The sequence below is a fragment of the Tamandua tetradactyla genome, chromosome 2 (genome assembly GCF_023851605.1).
Source record: "Tamandua tetradactyla isolate mTamTet1 chromosome 2, mTamTet1.pri, whole genome shotgun sequence".
Classification (NCBI taxonomy): Eukaryota; Metazoa; Chordata; class Mammalia; order Pilosa; family Myrmecophagidae; genus Tamandua; species Tamandua tetradactyla.
The window spans coordinates 14,442,449-14,463,650 of record NC_135328.1 but is presented as its reverse complement, the minus strand read 5'-3'; the positions used below and the strand labels follow the sequence as shown (position 1 = coordinate 14,463,650).

Here is a 21,202-nt window from a genome sequence, read left to right as displayed (position 1 = left end):
TTTCCTGTGATTATCCCATAATTCCGCAAGTAGTTACTCCAGGACTTGAGCCCAGACACCTGTGATTTTAAACAGGTTCCCAGGAGCCTGGGATAAACCAGAACTCACTAGAGACAACAATACACCCCTGAATGGCCCTGGGAGGCCCTCTTGGGAACTCTGGGAAGTCAGCAAATGTGCATCCTCCTGGTCCTCCTGGTTCTGGCAGTGAGCTGATGCGTGGTACCTTCCCCTGCCCCTGCATGGAATTTCACAATAGTTGAGATGTCCAAGATTGCGTATCTATAGACCCCATTTTCCAAAAGGCTGAGCCAGTACTCAATACCTGTCTCTGGATGAATAATGCAGAGCTGGAGGTGGAAGCAGTGCAACAAGGGAAGGGGTCGGTTTGACTTAGGTGTCATGACTATGAAGGCTGTGACCTCCTGCAGAACCCCGTCCATGATCATAGATGACCATAGAAGGGTTTGGGCCCCTTCTGTTTGGGGTAGCTTTGGCCAAGGCCAGGACCAGTTTGAATTGTCATCATTAAATAAATTTTCCCAAGGGATTTGGCATCCTGGTAGTATTACTGGAACCAGAGGAGAATTTTCTCTTGTCATTTGGCATAGGGCTTCTGTGCTACTATCATTTGTTCATTCATTCACTCATCCACCTTGCAATCTTTGGGCAGTTGAGAGCAGAACTAACACCCCTACCCGACACACACATTGAGGTGGAACCCAGAAACAGAGAAGCTGGTAGGAGAGACTCTAATTGTCACAACTAGATAGGTTTATGCCAGCATCTAGTAGTTAGAGGCCCAAAATGCTGCTAAACATCTTACAATGCATGGGACAGTTCCCTACAGAACCGTCCATCCCTAAACATCAGGAGTGAAGGCAGTGAGAAACTCGGTTCCAGGCCACACAGGAAGGGGTCACCACTGCAGCCTCACAGGGATGAGGTCACCTCCAGCCCCCAGAGGCTGAGGGGAGGGCAGGAGGACACTGGAAGTTAAGACCTTGTTGGTTTTCCCACATAGCCACCACGTTACCCTTTCTGTGCTTCATCAGTATCATTAATGGAGATGATATCCCAAGACCCTGCTAACCTGAGCATCAGTGCTGGGGACATGTCCAACCTGGCAGGCACCAATCACAAGGACAGCCACAGAGTTGCCATCATCAATATGCCACCCATCCACATGGCCAACAGGACCATATGGAGGAAACAGCGGGCTCCAGGGCCATGGTTGGAGCTGTAGGGCTGCTGAGGAGTCAGAGATCTGGCAACACAGTTCTGGGGGAGAGGACATAAACAAATGGGGGGTGAAGGAAGTTAGGACTGTGCAGGGTGGTCATTTGGCCCTCCATTGTTCTGCCCTGTGTGGTTGGGCATGTTCCCCCTTTGGAACTGGGTAGAGGGCAAGAGTGAGCCCACCCCCACCCCTGTGCCTGCTTGTCCCTGCCATGGACTTCTAGAAGCTGGGCAGAAGGCTCTCCATATACAAGGGATGCAGACTCAACAATGTCACATTCTATGACAACACTGAGCCCTGTACATGGGACCATCCCAGGAGCCCAAGAGGAAGACATGGATTTGAGACGGATATCCTTTTCCTGATGCCCATGGAAACAGCCAGCACTGAACCACACTATGGGAGGATCTGGGGGTGCAGGTGGCCCCTAGGAAACTCATTTGGGACATTTCACTGTCCAGCCATGGTCTTACCAGCAGGTGGTCCACAAATATCTGGGAACTTTTGGGAAGCCTTTCCTGAGTTCCCATGTGTTCTTGTGTCATCTGATTTGCCAGGGCCTGACAAAACTCAAGAGGTCCCCTTTCAACCTTCCAATCGCAATGGTGTTACAAAACCCTTCCATAATTCCCTTCCCCACCCCGCCCTGCACACACTTCTCTATCCCCCAGTCCATCCCACTGAAAAGTTCTTAAGTGTATATTCCAGCCCCCATGCTGCATGGATAGAGAACTCATGGCATGATGGTTCTGGTTAATGACCGAAGGGCTTCATCTTTGATCCCTTTCAAAAGAGTTTAATTATGTATCTTGGTTTGAAAGTATTATGTACTTCAGAAAAGCCATGTTTTATTCCTCATTTAATCTTGTGGAGGCAGCCATTCCTTTTAATCCTAATTTAATACTATAGGGCAGAAACCTTTGAATAGATTTGAATAGACTGCTCTGTGCTCCAGTCCCTATTCTCCAACTTTCCAGCTGGGACACTGTGGGCAAGTCCCTTAACCTCCCATGCCCAGTTGTGGGTGTGATCTTTTGATTAGATGGAGATGTGACTCCACCCATTCCAGGTGGGTGTTTGATTAGTTTGGGACATTTCACTGTCCAGTCTTGCTCTCACCAGCAGGTGGTCCACAAATATCTTTTAAAAAGGAAACATTTTGGAGAGAGCCAAAAATGACAGCACAGACAGAAACGACTGACACGTCAAAGCCAACAAAGAGAGGAGTTGTAGATGCTTGGAGAGAGTTGCTTCAGAGAAGAAAGACATGGATGTTTGGAGATGCTTAGAGCCCAGCAGATGTTGCTATGAGATGTTAAGTGAGCCAGAACCTGGAGAGAGTCAAGGGAAGCCAAGAGATGAAAGCCAGCCCTGGAGAAGCAAAGTGAGGAACCCCCACAGGAACAGAGGCTGAAAGCAATGGAGCCCAGGATCAAGGGACCAGCAGATGCCAGCCACCTGACTACCCAGCTGACAGAGGTGTTCCTGATCCATTGGTCTTCCTTGAATTCAGGTATCTTTCCCTGGATGCCTTGACTTGGACATTTTATAGGCTTAGAACTTTAAACTTATAACTTATTAAATTCCCCTTTTAAAAAGCTGTTCCTATTCTGATATATTGCATTCTGGCAGTTTTCAAAGTAACACATTCTGTGATCACATTAAAGACAAATGTTCAATTTGAATAAAATAAGTTTGGAATACTTGAAAAGTAGAAAGATAAAATGTACCTAGAAGCCTTGGATGACACTTGGAAGCAAAAAAGCAGAAAATGAAACTCTGGGCTTCCTTTCAGGTCAAAAAAGGGAAACAGCTCAGGGCACAGATCTCATCCAACCAAATGAGGAATTCAAGCACACTTTGTGACAATCTTTCCTGATGCTGAACTATAAGCGGAAGATGCCCCAAAACCTTGTGACAGGGTGAGGTATAAATACAAACAAATTTGCAGAACCCATGATATGGCCACAGCTTTTTCTTACCAGACATAAGGATCCTAATTTCCTCAAGGGACATGAGGAATTCCCAGATCCTTCTATGCTCCCCTGACAGCCTTCCTCCCTGGTCCTTCTCAGGATGTGCTCTTGCTGAGCATCTGGTCAAACTGCACAGACTCTTCTCCAGCCTGAAGAGTGCCAAGACCTCCACCTACCTGCTCCCCCAACCTCCTGGATGCCCACCTGCCCCACTTGGTGGGGGACACCCTGGTGACAACATCAGGTCACCACAGGATGCCCTTTGTTACCCTCTCTATACTGGCCTTACCCTGTGAACAAAGCCACAATAACTCCCTGGACTGACTCCACCAGAGCTGGATAAGGCATGTGGATTGAGCAGTTGATTGGAGGCAGAAGGTGGGAGGGCCCCAGCTACAAATGAATGAATCAGATGATAGATGCCTGGCCCTGCCCTGAGCCTTGCTCTGGGCTCCAGTCCCTGTTCTCTGACCTTCCAGCTGGGAGACTGTGGGCAAGTCCCTTAACCTCCCTGAGCCATACTGCCTCCATCTGTGAATTGAGGACAATGGCTCCCTGACTGAGTCCTGCTCTGTGCCAGGACCTAAGGCCCTCCATGGGTTCAGCACAAGGTCCAGGCACAGGGGCCCACGTGAGATAGAAGCAGATCAGTTATTTCCATGGTCTGAAGGAGGTGAGAATGGAGAGCAACAGCTGAGTGGGGTGGGGGTCCTGTTTGGGGGAAGAAATGCTGTGGACATGACAGTGATAATGATTGCCCAGCACTGTAATGTATGCAAGACACTGACATGCACACTTCAGCAGGGAAATAAAAATAAAATATTTATTTAAAGTATATTTTAAATCTAAAAAATTAATATAAACACATGAAATTTGAAACAAGAAAAAAAAAAAGTAGTAAATAGGAAAAGAGCTGCCTTCACTTGGGAGAAGAAGGAAAGGTCCTTTTCTCCACCTCCTGGCTGAAGCTGGGGAGCTGTAGCCTCATGCAGTGCATGGCTGGCTGGAGCCGGGGAGCTATAGCTTCATGCAGTGCATGGCTGGCTGGAGCTTGTCTACTGCCTCTCCCTGGGGTGTGGATGCTCTCACTGGCCAAGGACTTACTGCCCAAATTGGGGCTGGCATTGCTTCCTGTTCAGTGTCTGGCCCTGGTCCTGTTGTGGGCTCCAGCGCTGGAGCTGGCTCCAGATCCTTAGCTGGAGATAATGTTGGTGACAACTCTAGAGCTTGTGCAAAACTTGGAGGGGTCTCTAGCTCTACAGGTTTTGTATGCTTTGATGCTGGTGTGAGAACAAGACATTATAGTAGGCAGTGCAGCTGGTGTTGGAGCGGCAAGAAGAGGAGTAGATTCACCAGGTTGACAACCTTCTAAGTACCTCTCCAAAGTCAAAAAATATCCCACTACCTGTGAGATGCCCAAAGCCATGATTCCCAATCCAGGAGTCCTTCCCAGACAGAAGTTCAGCAGGTGACTGAACTTCTAAGTTCAGTCTTTTCTAAGGTTCCTCTTTTCTCCTGGCCCAACACCAGCCCTGGAGGCTCCTCCCTGGGAACTGCCCCACAGCCTCTCCCACAGTCTCAAGTCACCCACCCAAGTCCTTTCACCCTTTGGCACAACCTCCTTTGACTCCAGGGACTCAAGCTGGGCATGAGAAAGGAGGGCCCAGCAGCAGAGCTCCGAGCCCAGAATGGTCATTTCCCTGTGCACTACCAGTGCCTCGAGGCCAGGAGAGCCTGCAGGTTGAAAGAAGTTCCCCGTGGGGTGGTCCAGCCAGGTGCCTGGGATGGAGCAGATGGTGCTGGAGGAGGAGCTTGGGCAGCAGATCAGAGGCCTGGCCTTTCTGCCCACCCCAACCGCTCTCTAGTGGTCATGGTGGTTGCCATGTTGGTCACACACCAGGGGTCTGATGAGGACATTCAATCATAAGGGCACTCAATTAATCTTCTGATCAAATCTCCCCTTGTGCAGAAAACTCTCACATGTATATGTCTGACTCCCCTGCCCCCATCCCTTAGGAATCTTGGCTGCAGCAGGACAGCAAGGGGCTGTGTCTTCTGTGCTCACTGCACTGCATTTGCAACCTTAGATGCTCCCTAAATAACTGCTGAATGGGGGCCTCCCACCCAGGACTTTTCAGGGCCCTATTGCACTTCATCTGGAATCTCAAGTGTTAAGTTTTGCCTTAACTCTGCATGCCTGTGAGGTTCTCATCCCTCTGACACTGTCCTCCTGGTACCAGGGAAGCAGTCTAGTCCCCATGCCTGCAGCTGAGCACCCTCCACTGAAGACCCAGGCAGAGAGGGAAGCAGGATGCACACTACATCCCCCAGCTGGGACCATGGATCTTGGGTTGGAGGTGAGAAGGGGAGCTAGTTGAAACACCATGGGTGACAATCAGATGGTAGGAATCATCAGCTGTGGGGAAGCCAGGTACATGGATTGCTACTCAACCTACTACCCCCCACCCCACATTTCCCACTTGACTGTGGAGGAAGGAGGCCCTCATTCTTCAACCTGAGTCCAGTAATTTTCAGCTGATTCAGGGTTCAACCATACTTTTTTGGGGGTGGTGGTGGTGGTGGTACATGTTCCAAGAATTGAACCCAGGCTTCCCACATGGAAAGAAAACATTTTGTCACTGAACCACCTCTGCACCCTTGGCCATACTCTTTGAGAATAGAAGGTCACATCCACACCTGGAGAGGGCCATAAGGGCATCACATCTGATGTGTTGTGCACCCTCCCTGCTCCCGGAAGGGAAGCCCAGGAGGACGGGATACTTCTCTGCCTTATTCCTCCAATTATGCCGTACTTAGAAATGTCCTCCATATAACAGGCTCCCAAGATCTATTTATTGATCGAGCCCCACCAGCACTGTCCTAAATGTAAGAGTGAGTTTGGGGCACATCTTCCAGGCCCCAATGATCCATGCTCTGACCACACCTCAGATGGGATCTCCAGGATGGAATCTCCAACCATCTTCACAAATGGGGCACAGATGAGACAAGGCCCACAAGGGGTGAGGGCTGAGTCACATGCTTTACCACACTGAAGAGGAAAATATTAAGTCCTACCACCCCCAGTGCCTCCAGCAACCCATCACGCAGGGCCAGGCCTGGGTCAGCCCTTCCCATAGCTCATCCCCTTCGGTCCTCACAGCAACCCTGTGTCATGTGTCCTCTCACCCCTACCCCTTAGAGGATATCTCTGAAGCTCAAAGAGGTGAAGTGACATCTGAAGACCTGTGGAATGCACTGGCAGAATCAGGGGTGACGTTGAGCAGGGCAGCTGGACCTGGACCTGTGGGTGGGGAATGACATTTTGTATGCTCCCCTTGAAGGTGGAGGTGGCAGAGAACCTCCTGTCCAGGTGAGCACCAGGTGCTGCCTGAGTCCTCCCGCCTGCTGGGCCTGGGGCTGGTCTCCACGACCCCAGCAGGCTCCTCTTCACACCAGGAGTGGGGAGGGAGGGAGGGGCACATGGTCAGCTGTCCCGCCAGGACCTCCAGGAGGGCCGGGAATGGAGCTCAGACCTGGAAATCCCAGGTCCTCAGGTGGCAGGAGGTGGGACCTGGGTGTCTCCAGCAGAAGAAAGTCTCCGCTCATCAGAAGAAATTGTGATGGGACAGTGATTTAAACGTCAGTGCATTCAGGCTATTTTTGTTACCTGAGTAATAACAGCACCTCCCTTATAAGTAGCCTGTCAATAACAGATTATCCCCTGAGTCCTCACAAAACCACTCCATTCTACAGAGGAGAACAAAGGCTTGGCGAGAGCATGCGGCTGCTGGAAGACACAGGTCCGACCTGGAACCCTCTGACTCTACTGCAGCGAGATGTTCCCTCTGCGCTGCCTGAGGCTGGGTCCGCCCCTGGCCTGGAGGGAATTCTCTTGAAATCTCCTTCTCCCCTATGTAAGCACAGGGAAGTCTCAGGGAGGAGCTTCGGGTGTTGTCTGGGCAGGGTTTGGGACCTGGAGCTCCCCTGGGAGTCTTGGGACCTGGATGAAGACCCCTCTGCTGCTCTTGCTGCTCTTTTTTTTTTTTCTCTCTCTCATGCTTTTATCCACCTCCCCTCTGGACTGTGAGCTCCTGGGGGCAGGGACCACGTCAGTGGTTTTGAGCACTGGACTCTAGGTCTAACCTGCCACGTGGTGCAGGTGAGTGCTCGGGGCACAGAATGAACAAATGAGATCATCACAGTTGTCCTCATACCTCTGACCAGCTCAAATCATAAAGCTGGGTGCTAATAAGAAGAGGTGCAAGTCTGAGGCAGGGGGATGGCCAGAAAGACCCCATGTATGTCCCTTTCCTGGCTTCTGTGGCTCCAGAAAACTGCTAGCACTGCAGCCCTGGGCAGGAAAAGCAACCCCATCCAGAACCCACAGCTTGAGGCAGCAGGGCAGCAGCTCTCCAGCCCCATGGGGCAAAGGAGCAGGACCTGAAGGCTCTTGGGCAATATGGGGGAACTTGGAATTCCCCTATGACCCCTCCTTTGCTCCCCTGGCCCTAGGTGCCAGCTCATTTGTGGGCTCCTCAACAACCTGTGTTGATGATACTGACCCACCTCCAAGGGAGGACCCCAGACTCGTGGTCCAGTGCTCTGCCATGCTCTGCCGTCTCCCCAGTCCCCCATCCCCCAACCCCCAGGCCTATTTGTGCTCAGTAGCACCCCCAGGGAACAGAAAGCATTTCTCAGACGCTCAGAACATAGCAGATCATCAATGGAAAGCCAAGAGCAAAAACATTTCTGTGAGCTTGTGGAATCCTGGGGTCCCCTACTCCAAGGAGGTGGAAACTAAGGCCTTTCCTGTATCCCCGTACTGGGGACTCATCCTCCTTCCAGGTGCCCAGAGTGGAGGAGGCAGGAGGCAGCTCTGTCCTGTCCAAACTGCCCTGCGGATGGCCCTGGCCAGGCATACCCCTGGGAGACTCGGGGCTCCACTGTCCATCGCCTGGCATCTCCCCCTCCCTCTGCTGGGGGCTGGGGGCATGCTGTCCGGAGGCTGATGTCACTAAGCCATGGCAGGGCTACCGCCCACCCCTTTCCCATGTGCCCTTGTGTGGGGATGCTGAGAGGAAAACAGGCTCCCATGGGCAGGGACAGCTAGGGTTCGCCCAGGATTTAGGGGTTCTCATTTGCAAAGCAAACCATGGGAGAGTTAAGCCCTGCTCCAGGCCAGCTCCTCTGGACCCTGTCCGCTGTGTGCCCTGGGCCACTTCCTACCTTACTCTAGGCCTCAGTTTCCTAATTGTTTATGTTGGATGTGGACCTGCATTAAGGTCACATTAACATTAACCCATTTCACAGAGGAGGAACCTGAGGCTCAGAGAGGGGAGATGTGCCCCGGTCTCAGGTCGCAGAGAGCTGTATCCAGCAGCAGGCTGTCTGAGCCCCCAGCCCGTGCTTAGCCTGATGTCATGGGGCCCCGAGGCAGCCCTCCCTGGCCCAGCACCTGCTGGTGGCCATCTTCTTCTAGTCCCTGAGGGTGTTGCTGGCTGACATGGATGGGTGCCCCTCACACAGGACAGGCTGTAGCTTCAGGACAGAGTGGTGGCTGTGAGGCCACCAGGCGCCCCGGGTGTTTCTCCCACGGCCAACCTGAAGCCAGGGTCCAGCAATAAGGTGAGGAAAGAGAAGTTTTTTCCCTGCTATTTGGGATCTCTCAGCTCTACAGCAGGGTTCATGGATTGGGCAGCGCACCATTCAGAAAGGAGAAGCGAGCTGTCCCGGGTGGTGGAGCGGGGAAGCTCACTGAGGGCGATGGCAGAAGCTGGTGGGGAAATGCTCTGGCTGGCTGGTGGTATTTCCACTCTGCCCAGTGGGGAGCAGGTGTGCCAGGCCAGCATGTTTGTCCATTCTGACAAGCTCTCATCTGGCCCCAAACTAATTTTAGCCTGAGGTGTTGCTTATCAGGGACCCCTAGAATGTGTTGTTTTTTCAGAAATGCCCTGCAGGTCAATCGTTTTTTCCTCTGGAAGTCCTTCTCGCAAAGGGGTCTTCTCCAGGCAATGGCCATTGCAAACAGCCATTTTATTTAACAGGGGTCTGTCACTAACCAAGGGTCCATGGCCACAGCCTCTCAAGAGCTGGTCCCCGGGTAGAGCCCGTCCCTGCTGTGGCCCAATTTCTGCCTACATCTCAGCTCTGCTGCTCCCAGGCCCCAACCAGGCCCGAAAGGGCTCCTGGGGTAGATGCTGGGATTGTTGCAATCTCTGCCAATTCTTGGGGCCAGAGGGAATGAGAGGATGGTGACAGGTCCAGGTGGACAGCGAGGGGCCTGGCGGAGCAGGAGTCCAGTGCCTGGATCTTCATTCTCTTGGTACCCCCACCCCTCCACTCCCATACAGCCCCTACCTGAGTTCCGTTTAAACAGAGCCCCTTTCCTCCTCTGGATATCAAGCTCCTTCCATGAAGCTGAGGCAGGGTCTCTGGCTTCCAGGCCACCCCAGGGTGCAGGCTGCAGCAGCTCACTCACCCTCCTCAGCGCCCTCTGGAAGGCTGACAGCCAACATCCCTCAGAAAGTGTGCCTGAAGCCACCAGCCCTGTGGCCCTCACGCTGCATTCCGTGAGACCCTTTCTGGGGCCAGGGCGCACATTCATCAAGGACTGAGATCTAGGCAGGGCTCTGGGCCCCAGGGCGGAGGACCACCCGCCCTGACCACACCTGGAGGGGCTGAGGCCTCACACCAACTTCGGGGCCAACTTCACTCTCCCTTGTAGCCACCGCCTGTGTGTGGGGCAGTGTCTGGCTCAGAAGAAATGGGATACAGCTTTGTGATCAGAAATCTGCTGAGGCTAACACTGAGCCTCAGCTTACTCCTCAAGTGACACGGGCAACAAGCCCCAGCTCCCAAGGGTCTCTGAAGCTCATGTGGACCGAGGGGTGCCAACTGTTGAGGGTTCATTGCTCAGGGAGAGGATGTCTCCTCCCAAGCCTTAGGTCACACCCCACCAGACTTCCACGCAGATGGTGGCACAGGGCAGAAAACAGCAAGCCCAGGGGGGAATGGTGCTCTGGACAGCCTGTGGCAACGGGTGGGGGTGGGTACTGACTCTCAGTTCCCCACTGAGTGCCTCCCCTCCCCACCTCCGGCCTCCCACTTGCAGCAACCTGGGGACTCTGTCATTACCAGGAGTTCCCTCCTGGCCTTTATGGACGCCAAAACCCTCTGGGGTTATCACCCAGGGACAGCCTTTGACAAATCACAGAGGCCAGGTGGTACCTGTCCCCCACCCCTAACCCCTCACATCCATATCTACTCTAAGTCCATTCCTCCAGGCTCTTGCTCCACCCAGTTGTGACAAGTTCCCCAGAGACTAACAGGTTGAGGCATGGCCCCTCCAGGATCCAAGGCCATGTCTACTGGGGTGGTGGCACCAGGAGGGAAGGGCTGGAGAATTTGGGACTCTTCCTCTTAACATGGAGGCTGGCTCCCCTGACCTCCCCAGACTTATATGCTATCTCTGGCTGCTGCTGCTTCCAGGCTCTTGGGCTTAACCTCCAGGGTGCTGAATCAGGAGCCATCCTCCCTTCACCCACATCTCCCTTCAGAAGAGGACTGCTCAAGCTTCCTCTGGATGTTGTTCCTGGAGCGTTGGGCCCTCACCCGAGTCCTCCCCTCCCATCAGCCTGCCCCTTCCCTCTAGACACTCACTGCTCCAGATATTGTCCAATTCTTCATTTCCCTGAGTCATCCCTATTAGGCTGGGACCACCCCTGCCTGCTCTGTTCTCTAGCACCCCCAGGTCAAATGCCCTGTAGACATTTCTTCAGGATGGCTCCATGTACCTTCATAAGCCAGGCTCCTGTGCAGTCCCAGAGGACCCCAGGGACTGAGGGCAGGAGTGAGGTAGGCCATCAACAGTGGGGTGGTACCCTGGGGTGTGGGACAGGCCTGCTGACCAAGACCCTCTCCCATTCTTGCTGAGCACCTCTGGTTTGTCTTGGCTCTCTCAGGGCTGTCCTTTCCACCAGCCCCTCTAACACCCCAGACATGAGGACAGGGCCATCCTCATCTCCCCTGTACACCTCCTAAGGAATGACCAGCCCCTGCAGCTTCTGGACATCCCAGCCAATACGGCCTGGCAGGGAGGCTCCCCTGGGTCTCCCTAAATGCTGGCCCCAATCACTCTGGGCCTCATGGGGGTCCACCTTATCTAAGTCCCAGAATTCTGTTAGGATGTACAATTTGGTAAGTTTCCTATTGTTTCCCAATTTTAGGGCTCTTGGCTCCTCCCCAACAGCCTCCCTGACTCTCCATGGCAGGAAGATGATTTGTCAGAGCTCAGTGCAGGGCACCAAAGAAGCAGGAAGTGCTCTGTGGTATAAAACTTCTGGAATGACCCCGGTTCATCTGCCTGTAAGTTAGCATTTTCATACTTCCGGTGTGTAAATGAAAGCAAAACTGGTCATCTGTGTTTTAAATTGACATCCCGTTACCTGTTCTTCTGTAAATCCGTAGCACTCCCACTAAACATGGGACCCCTGCCACACTATCTCCCCAGCAGTAACCCTGAAAGGGCACTGAGTGGATACTCAGCCCTCACACCAGCCTCAGATGGCCTTTATTGGGCTTCTCCTGCAGGCCCAAGGGTCTGTGGGACACACCTTGTTGCAGGAGGACCTAGAGACCTCAGCAAACTCTGCTGCGTGAACACTCTCGAGAGCAGATAAGTTCTAGGGTCACAGGAGGTACAAGGAGAGGTCCGGAAAAGACAAGGCCCATCTCTTGTCCAGGAAGCATAGCCGTGCCAAAGGCTGGTCTCCATGAGACAGCAAATAACAGCCCTGCCAGCAAGGGTCCATAAGCCCTGAGTCAGAGGAGCTGCAGTCTACTTACAGCCTGAACAGTACCAAAGCTGCGGTGCCACCCCATGGGCTCCTCAGCTGTACAGGGGCCCATAAACATGTGCCGCAGGTTGGCGCCTCTGTGAACCCCACTACAATTTGTCCCTGTGGCATCCCCCTGAAGTTCAAAGATCCTGTGGGTGAGGACATATCTTGTGTGCTCTGTGGCACCTGGTAGGTCTTGGATACACGCCACACTAATGAAAGCAAATTCATGCAAACTACTGCCTGCAGGCCTCAAAACTCCAAGCCACACTTTCCCCAAATCTGTTTATTTTGTATCATGTTGCTGTGTTCCTGGCCTGCCTGAGACCCAGTGGGAGCTCTATCCTACAAGATCATCTCACAAATATCCCGACGCCGGTCAGCCAGGAAGGCAGCCGATCTTAGGATATTTCAGTTGAGGATTAAGACCGAGTGGGTATGAAAGCCTCCCCAACACCAAGGACTACCCTTGAGGCAGAAGTGAGGCCTTCAGTACCTCCAGGGAAGGAAACTGCATGCAGGGAGTGTTTCCCAGTGAGCTGGCCGCTTCAGCACTGAGGGGTCAGGCTTCAACTCCCGACTCCAACCAGGTAGACAACTCTGGATAAGCCACTTGCCTCCAGGGTCTGAAACTGAACCTGGGAGGGGTATACTCTGTAGCCACTGTCAGGGACCCAAGTGCCTAAAAGGGCTGGAACCCTATGAGGCCCCAGGGTCAGGGACTCCCAGCTGGGGAACAGGCTGGGCTGCTGTTTTCACTGGGGAGCAGGAGAGCAGCTGCATTATGGGGAATGGCTCGAGCCCACTCTAGTCTGTGCTCCCGGGGCAGGATGGCCTGCAGACTCCTGGGCCTCAGCTGCCTTCTGGGCCTGCAGTCTGTACAGGGCCTCGACATGCCTCCGCTTCTCCTTAGCCCGGTTGATGACCACCCGGAAGAGCCTGCAGAAGAGTTGGATGGATGGGGGCGAGTCGTCGTTGCCGGGGATGGGGTAGGTGATGAGGCAGGGGTTGCAGTTGGTGTCCACGACACCGATGGTAGGGATGCTCATCTTGGCGGCATCTCGCACAGCTATGTGTGATTCAAAGACATTGTTGAGCGTGTGCAGGAAGATGATGAGGTCTGGCAGGCGGACCGAAGAGCCAAAGAGCAACGGGGCATTGGTGAGCAGGCCACCCTTGAAATAGCGGGTGTGGGCGTACTCGCCGCAGTCCCGGGCCGTGTTCTCAATCAGGTGTGTGAACTGCCGGTTGCGGCTCACAAACAGGATGATGCCATGGCGATAGGCCACGTGGGCGGTGAAGTTCAAGGCCTGTTGGAGATGCACAGCTGTCTGCTCCAGGTCAATGATGTCCTGGTCCAGGCGGCTCCCAAAGATGTATGGCTCCATGAACCTATGAGAGACTGGACTGAGCCAGGGTAGATAGGGCACTCCTCCATGGGACGCTTCAGGCTGGGAGGCTCAGGCTTGCCAGGGGATACCCCTCCCCGCTAATGCTGACAGTCTGCCACCACCCACCATGACCAGAGAGAGCAGTGATGGCTCCTGTCAAATAAGTGACAGTCAGGGACAGATGAGGGCCTGGAGAGTGAAGGGCTTTGGAATGGGCAGGCCCAGGCTGCCAGCCCCTTATAAGCCTTGGGACATGGCTTAAGCCTTCTAAACCTCTGCCTCTTTGCCAGCTCTTAGCTGGTAAGGTGGGGACTCTAACAGGACTAACCTCATTAGGGCTAAGTGAAGCATGAAGATTCTTCATATAGCCCTACTCTTGTCCTTTTCCAGCCCCTTGCAGATTCTATGGACGAGGCACCTCTGGGCTGGGTTGAGCGATGGGAGTGGTGAACCCCCAGGATACAGACCTGCTGCTGCCCTGGCAGTACCATGAGGCACAGAGATGGCTTCTTAGCACACAGCTGTGCTTCTTATACTCTTCCTCACCTCTAGCTCCTCCCCAAGTCACTCCCATCTGGGTTTTATGCCTTGTCCTCACCTGACACTGCTCAGGAGCCCATCACCCACCTTTCTGACTGAATTCCTGGGCCCTGCCCTCAGCTCACATGTCACCTCAGCAGCATAAACAGTGGACCCCATCCTGCCCTAGCAGGTCCCTTGGTCCCCTTCCCTCCTGCTTTCCCAGCTCCTAAACCTTGGGCCTCCCCATCTTTCTCCTCTCACTCTCTGGATGGTCTCCAAGTGCCCCACCCACCTATATGTTGATGACAACTGCTCAAGTCCCACTGGCCCAGGCTGCCTGGCCTCTCAACTGGGAAGGCTGAAGGTTCAAACACAATAAGACTGAGCCTTGTGCTTTCCCTCTAGACCTCCTGGGAATCCCGGCTATCACAATCCCCCACCCCAAATCCAAGCCCCAGCCCACGCGGCTGGGACCCCTCTCCCAACCTGTGCCACATATCCCCCCACATGGCTAGAGTTCCCCTACCTGTGCCGACAGCCGGCTTTGTGTCCCAGGTGCACTCTTGCATCAAAGAGACTTCTAATGGAAAACAATTCCTTGACGTTGAAGAAGTCAGAGTGCTTGAGGGGCTCATTCAGAATTCTGTCATTGAAATCTGCTGCAGGGAAAGGAAGGAAGTAGATATGGTTGCCTATGCCATATAGATGGCAAAGTGCTCCCTGCATGGTGCGCTCAATGGTCTTATGTGGAGACGCAGTGGGTGGGTGAGAGAAGCCCAACAGCTAAAGACGCCCAAATCCACAGGGGATGGTGGCCAATTCATCCCAAGCCCAAGGGTCACAGGTTCCTTGGGCCCAGTGGGGCAAGAGGAACCTGGGAAGGATTTAGGCATCCTGAGCTCTATGCTCTGTAGATCTATGATACTCAGCTCTATGCCTCAGTAGATCTATGATATTCCTTAAGAAGTTGGGCTCTCTGTTAAGCATCAGATGGCCATTATCTCTGTCACCCACTCTAGGAGGGAAGTGCTTCCTTAGTTCCATTCAGGGAATTATCCCATGACAAGGACACTGAGATTCAGGGAGGGAGCCTGAGTAAGGAGCCCAAGTGGACAGCTCAGGAGTGGGTGGAAGCAGCACTGGAACCCAGTCTAGGTAAACACCAAAGCAGGTAAAGTGCTGGGGCTTGTTTTGGGGACAAAGCATGCCAACTGGAGCCAAAAAATGGCCAAGAAGAGTGGAGGCAGCTGTCCTTTCTTTTTCCCTTGGCCGAGACACCGCCAAGACTTCTTATCTAAACTAAGGGGCACTGGGGAGTTCTGGAGGCAAGCAGTATCTACCCAAACCAGACCTTGCCCTTTTCACACCTGGGGCCCTGCCCACCCTCTCAGCGACCTCCATCCACACCTGGTGTACTGAGGAACGCTGTATTTCCGCTGGTGTCTTCAGGTTCGCTGACAGCCGGGAATGGGGTCCCTCCAAACGTCCTGCTGCTGGGCCGGGACGCCCCTGGGGTCGCCTTCTTGAGAAAACCCAGCCAGAATGACTTGGGCGAGGCACCTGTGGAAAAAAGCAGAGACTCTGCCGCATCCCGCCAAGCGACTGCTGGGGTCCCCGGCAGTCCACCCTGGAGCCGCGGGGTGGAGACCGCGCACCACTTCTTACTGAAGCCTGTTCTCGGGACCAACAGAGTCCTGACGCACTTAGGATGTCCCAGCCGACCCGAATAGTGCGCGCGACTCCTCCCAGGGCCAAATCTGAGCCCTGGACCCCAAGAAGGTTCTCCAGGGCAGCCGGGCGCGGCCAGGGCTGCTTGACCACCCGCGCGTACGCAAAGGCCCAGACATTTCGGACAGGGCTGGGGAGGCTGAACTTGCCGCCCCTCAGGTTCCACGTTCCCGCACCCAGGGCCCCCAGCAAGGCCCGCCCTCTCCCCCACCAGGGGGCCCGACTGGAACGCCAGGCCGCGCGCTCACCCACGCAGAGCAACCGCGGAAGCATGGTCTCAACAAGCGCCATGATGCAGGCGGACGCAGGGCGCATGCGCATGCCTGGCCTCGGCGGGGGCGGCTTCTCCTTCCACCGCGCGTGTCCACAGCGCCGCCTGCAGGACAGGAGGTGCCTCTGCGCGTCCCCGCCCCGCGCCGAGTTTTGTTTTTAACCAATCGCAACGTTTTCTCCTGAATCCGCGGCTCCCGAAGCGTCGCCCAACCCTGGGACGCCGGCCGCCTCCCCGCTTCCAGCGTCGGGGCTAGTCGTCCTTGGGACGGTGCACGAAGCCCTGACCCCGACTCTTGCCCGCCGCTCCTAGCTCCCTCACTCGCTGAAGGGGCTGTGCCGAAAAGGAGGAAAGGGACAGAACCGGACAGCGGACCAGGGACAGGAGCCGGGATTGCGGAGAGCGGGACAGGGGGCAGGACCGAGGACGCAGTGGGGCAGGGGCCGGGGTGCGCGCGGGTCCCCCTGCCGCGTCTCCGCGCCACGAGTCGTCCCCGGTAGCGTCTGGGGAGGGCGGCGGGAGCGCGTCCCTAACCCTACAGTTCGCTCGCTCCCCGAGGAGCCCAGGAGCGATGGATCCTTGCCTCACAGCTTCCTCTCGCTCTCCAGAGTGGCTTTTTCTTCTTCCACCATACTTGGCTTAGGAGGACGCCATAAGGTGGTCAAATCTCTCGGCTAAATTTAGATCTAGGCTATCTGAAGGCAGGAAGTTGCGGGTCAAGGAGGACCTCCAGGTGAACGCAGTTAAATCACGGCCTGCCTAGAGGCCTGGGAGAAGTTTAAGGCCCTCAATTTAAGGGTGAAGTCCCGTGACCCGGGTTTCACCTGCCCGAGGCCCCGGAATTTGAAGGAACTCTCCGCGGAGCCTGAGCGCCCCGCGTCTGCTCGGTTACTCCGCGCGCACTCCCAGCAAGGAGGCCCTGTGAAAATCTCCGCCCAGCCCTGGCCCTTGGTTGTTCGCTGCGAAAAGTGCTAGACCCCGCTTTTCCAAAGGAAACCCCACCTCCCAGGGGCGGGTGAAGGGCCTGTGTGAGCCCCGGCCGCAAGGCTCCTTGGAGGACTGTGTCCTACGGTCAGGTGACCCGGGCGTTGCTTAGCAACCGGACGCCAAGCGGCAGGCAGCGGGCCCCCGGGCTGTTTCCTGTCTTTTCTCTCTTCTTACCCGTCCTTCTAGGAACCCGAGGCAAAATGTCCCAGGAAAATTCCCCGGAGTGCGCGGAGCCGAAGGCCAAGCCGCCTCCCGAGAAAACCAGCGACTACTATTGCGTGAGAGAGGACCTGCCCGCCAGGTTCAACCACCCGGAGTGGTTTCGGGGCTACAGGTGAGGAGAGAGGACATCCCCGAGAGAAGCTGGACGCCCCACCCGGGTGCACCTGGTATGCTCAGAGGAAAGAGAAACCAACTCGGGCTCAGGGGGAAAGGGGTCCCAAGCTCCCATGCCCCTCCCCAGCCTGCCTTGGCCCCTGGGAAAATCAGCAGCGTGGACAGTGGCATAGTTTACACTAATGAGCTGCGAAAGTACTGCCTAAACCTTCAGGTACATAGGAACACATGGGCCCCGCGTCAGTGCAGGGCAGGAGGGTGTGGGGCAGGGTTGGGGTACCCCAGCTCCAGCAGGTGGTGAAGTTAAGTCACCTCTCCTCTCTGGCCTCAGATGCCCATCTGTGCCTACAGCATCTCCTCCCTCATCGTACTCTTGAGAGTCCCTGACCTGCTGGCTGTTAGAGTGCATTGAGGACACCAAGGAAATGACAGTGAATATTTGTTAGGCAGCCAGCTGAGTGCCTTACTCCCTCCATCCCTTCATTTAGCACCCCACCCTACCCCATCCCAACCATCCTACAGCGTGGAGTCTGTTGAGGTGTTAACTTGCCCGAGATCTCTGGGCCGAGTTGGATGAGGCAGGGCTGAGATGGGAGCCCAAAGCCCACTGGGTTAAACTGTTCTATTGTCAGCACTGCAGATGTCAAGTCCGTTTCTCATTATCTGCACCTGCTGTAAGCATGGCCTCAGCAAGGCTGGCGTCTCAGCAGTGGAGGGACCCGCAGGGTGGGAGATTCGGAGGCTGAGCCACAGCTCTTGCCCAGTCGGTTAACGTGTCCAGGAAATGGCAATGCGTGCCAAGGCCCTGTGGTTCCGTCCTCTGTGAAGCTCAACCTGCTGGGGCTGAGGACCGGGCTCTTGCCAGATGGAAGTCCTTGTGTAAGCATTGAGGCAGCAGCCAGCAGAGGAGGTCAGGAGGAAGGCTGAGCCCTCTGGGAGGGCCAGTCCTGTACATTGTAGCTTTGTGGCAGCATTGCTCACCGGGCGCATCTCTGGGCTTGGGGTATTTCAAGCGAAACTCAGTCCACCAAGTACCTTAAGGCTGTGGCTTGGGTAGAATTGGAATAAATCAATGGAAAGCCAAGCGTGTTTTTTTATCTACCAGGACCAAGGAGGCTGCCTCAGTGTACAGGACCAGTAACCAAGCTTACGGGGGCAGAGCCCCCACCGTGCATGAGATGCCGGTAGGTGGGGAACAGGGGAGCAGGGCTGGACATAGTGGGAGGTTGTCTAAGAAGAGGTTACAAACCTGGCTTTCTCGAAACAGCAGCACATATGAGGGGAGGGGAGGGGAGGAGGAGGGGAGGAACCCAGAATCCAGACTCTCAAAAGTGCAGGGGTGGGGCACTTCAGATCCTTTTGAAGCAAGGCAGCATGGAAATAAAGAACAGATGGATTAAGCAGTAACATGTCTTAAAGGATGAAAAAAGCCCACAGAGACTTGCTGACAAGCCCCCAAGGCTTGTCCCTTTCCTCATTCACACACACACACCCAACCATCTCTGGTAACTTAAGGCGCTAAGTTTTGAGGCAGAAAGTTGAAGAACTTTATTTCTGGAATAGACGTATTTATTTATTTATTTATTTATTTTACATGGGCAGGCACCGGGAATCGAACCCGGGTCCTCGGGCTTGGCAGGCAAGCATTCTTACCTGCTGAGCTACTGTGGCCCGCCCAACTAATTTATTTTTATGAGATGAAGCTGTGGCCTTCAGAGGCACTACTGCCTGGAAGCACAGGGTGTAGAAGGGTGACCCTCTTGTGGACACCCACCAGGTATCCCCTGGATGCCCAGGACACTAAAACCACCCATTTTTGTGGCTGAGAATATTTTTTTCACCCCTAATATTTCCATCATTTAGAGGTATGAATAATTGCTTATTGATTGCTTTGCAACTCTAAATTTCTAGAGTATTTGAGTCCCTTTTTCACATTCAAATGATTCCAAGTGTTCCCTCAAGATCATTTCTTGGAAAAGACCAGTGCACTCACTCACTGACACAGACGCAGGTGCCTTCGTTGTTGTAAGAGACCACTGAGAACACATTCCTTTGTAAATGGTGGGAGTTTTCTGTTCACTGCTTGTTTATTCGCCAGGGCTGCTGTGCTAAACACAATGTGCTGGTGGCTTAAACAACAGGGATTTATTGACTCATGGCTTTGGAGGCCAGAAATCCAAAATCAAGCTCTTCGCACTTGCTTTCTCTGTAGCGTTCTGGTGCCGGCCTCCTGGAATCCTCGGGGTTCCTTCATCCCATGGCATCTGCCTCAGTCTTTGGCTTCTTATTCTGTGTCCAGTTTCCTTTCATATTGGGCCATATTGGACTAGGGCCTATCCCTATTCAATTTGGCTAAACTTGAACTAAGTAATAACATCTTCCAAGGTCCAGTTCGAGGAATGGAGGTTAGGACTTGAACATGCCTTAACTGGAGACACTGGTATTACCTGGCATTGGACTGTGAGGCAACTGAAAAGGCAAAACTTGGAAGTAGGTTTTTCCTGCTTCTTATCTACCTGCTTTATGTGGAGTTAGTTTTCCAGCTTCTTGACTGAGCGTAGGTCCTGGATTTACATGTAAAGTAAACACCGACCCAGCTATCAGTGTTTACATGTGGGAACAGAAAATAGAAATGCTTTGCATTAAAAAAAAAAATGCACCAGAGCCATTTTCTTTGACCTTGTTTCCTACCAAGGAGACAAACATCAAATGATCTGCTTGGGACAAGAATAGTTTAAGGGACATACCTGTCCAGGGGAAGTAATCTAGCAAAGTTTCAGGCCATTTATATCACATACCTCAAGGTCACCTGATTGGGCTGTTTTGCTAGAATGATCCTTACTGCTGTGTACTTGCATGGATGCATGGCCACCTGTGTCCCTCACCACACTCCTCTTTGTGAGCTTGATGTTTCTCAAACTCGATAGGGCAGTTCCTTCTCAGAGCACACCTCTCTGCTGGGGTAGGGTAGTGGACATCAGAGTTTATTTTTGAAGCTGTAGTCATGATTCTAACACAGTCTGGATGAAATAGCCACAGATGTAGGTATTACCTGTTTCCCACAGAAGAAAAAACTGAAGTTCAGAGTGGTTTAAGGACTTGAAAGAATAACACAGCTAGTAAAAGCAGAATTGGAGGTTGCTCCAAGCCTCCCCCGAGTTAAAGCTTGGAACCACACCCAGGGTGTGTAAATGTCAAACTAGGAGGCCACATAATTTACTGTTCTGAGAGTGAAAGAGGTACTATTGGTAGTTATGATGGAACAGAAGGCACATGTTGGGATGGTCTCAGGCAAACAGGGACAATTGGCCACCCTAGCTTTTCTGCTTTCCAGGGGTAAAAATGCCATTTTCTTGAAAATTCTTATCTCTGTTACCCAAATCTCCAAGGATGGGTTGCTTATGAATATTATCACGTATTAGTCTTAGTCTTGCTTTTTTTCTTCCAGAAAGTGTTTTATCCTACCTCAAATAAATTTTCCCAACGACTTGCTGCTGGTGGAATGTACCGGAACACCTCATTCAACACGAGCATGGAGAAGAGCATTGTGTCGGGGCCTGACAGCTACATCACCCCCTATGACCGGCTCAACTTCCACCCCAGTTACAACGTCAACAAGCCGTCCATCTGCAACTGAGGGAGGCGCGGACTCTACCAAGAGTCTCCTCCTGGCTCTGGAACCATTGACCCAAAGAACTGTCATCCCTGACGCTGGATAATCTGTCAATGAGGTGCAGGCCTCACTGTTCCCCTGAAAATATTTTTCTTCTCTGGAAAAGAGAAATATGCAAAGGGAGCTATAATTTCTTGCTTTTTCTATTTTATATCTAAGATGTATGTGGAAGAGATACTAATTGCTTGACTTCCAATTAAAAGCATTGCCACACATTGAATTCCAGGACGCATATGATATG

General features: G+C 53.5%; 2 protein-coding genes across 7 annotated transcripts; one reads left to right on the top strand and one right to left on the bottom strand.

Annotated features, from left to right (window-relative positions):
- Positions 1 to 10,482: 10,482 nt before the first annotated feature.
- Positions 10,483 to 17,036, bottom strand: MRPS2 (mitochondrial ribosomal protein S2). Of its 3 annotated transcripts, none has more exons than XM_077139865.1 (4): positions 15,943 to 17,036; positions 15,374 to 15,526; positions 14,493 to 14,622; positions 10,483 to 13,460 (listed from the first exon to the last, which is right to left on the bottom strand). In XM_077139865.1, exons 1-4 carry the CDS (start codon positions 16,013 to 16,015, stop codon positions 12,836 to 12,838), a joined length of 981 nt encoding a protein of 326 aa, XP_076995980.1. In that variant the 5' UTR covers positions 16,016 to 17,036; the 3' UTR covers positions 10,483 to 12,835. The 3 variants fall into 3 exon arrangements, with proteins under 3 accessions (XP_076995980.1, XP_076995971.1, XP_076995989.1); XM_077139856.1 differs by having other exon boundaries at positions 10,484 to 13,460; positions 14,493 to 14,625; XM_077139874.1 differs by having other exon boundaries at positions 10,486 to 13,445; positions 14,493 to 14,625; positions 15,943 to 17,033.
- PIERCE1 (piercer of microtubule wall 1) lies at positions 15,975 to 21,181 on the top strand. Of its 4 annotated transcripts, none has more exons than XM_077139903.1 (4): positions 15,975 to 16,084; positions 17,139 to 17,286; positions 18,394 to 18,472; positions 20,737 to 21,181. In XM_077139903.1, the coding sequence occupies exons 2-4, from the start codon at positions 17,153 to 17,155 to the stop codon at positions 20,923 to 20,925; spliced, it is 402 nt and encodes a 133-aa protein (XP_076996018.1). In that variant the 5' UTR covers positions 15,975 to 16,084; positions 17,139 to 17,152; the 3' UTR covers positions 20,926 to 21,181. The 4 variants fall into 4 exon arrangements, with proteins under 4 accessions (XP_076996018.1, XP_076996028.1, XP_076996003.1 ...); XM_077139913.1 differs by lacking the exon at positions 15,975 to 16,084 and adding an exon at positions 16,425 to 16,622; XM_077139888.1 differs by lacking the exon at positions 15,975 to 16,084 and adding an exon at positions 16,425 to 16,698.
- The last annotated feature ends 21 nt before the right edge of the window (positions 21,182 to 21,202 follow it).

What these genes read in the sequence shown, in the direction of transcription:
- MRPS2 (XM_077139856.1), bottom strand. Translation starts at nt 16,015, where the DNA reads ATGCGCATGCGCCCTGCGTCCGCCTGCATCATGGCGCTTGTTGAGACC. An exon ending in AGCGTTCCTCAGTACACCAG is followed by an intron (nt 14,626 to 15,373) that starts GTGTGGATGGAG and finishes CTTTCCCTGCAG; the next exon opens with CAGATTTCAATGACAGAATT. An exon ending in AAAGCCGGCTGTCGGCACAG is followed by an intron (nt 13,461 to 14,492) that starts GTAGGGGAACTC and finishes ACCCTGGCTCAG; the next exon opens with TCCAGTCTCTCATAGGTTCA.
- PIERCE1 (XM_077139903.1), top strand. Translation starts at nt 17,153, where the DNA reads ATGTCCCAGGAAAATTCCCCGGAGTGCGCGGAGCCGAAGGCCAAGCCG. An exon ending in GAGTGGTTTCGGGGCTACAG is followed by an intron (nt 17,287 to 18,393) that starts GTGAGGAGAGAG and finishes TTTATCTACCAG; the next exon opens with GACCAAGGAGGCTGCCTCAG. An exon ending in CCACCGTGCATGAGATGCCG is followed by an intron (nt 18,473 to 20,736) that starts GTAGGTGGGGAA and finishes TTTTTCTTCCAG; the next exon opens with AAAGTGTTTTATCCTACCTC.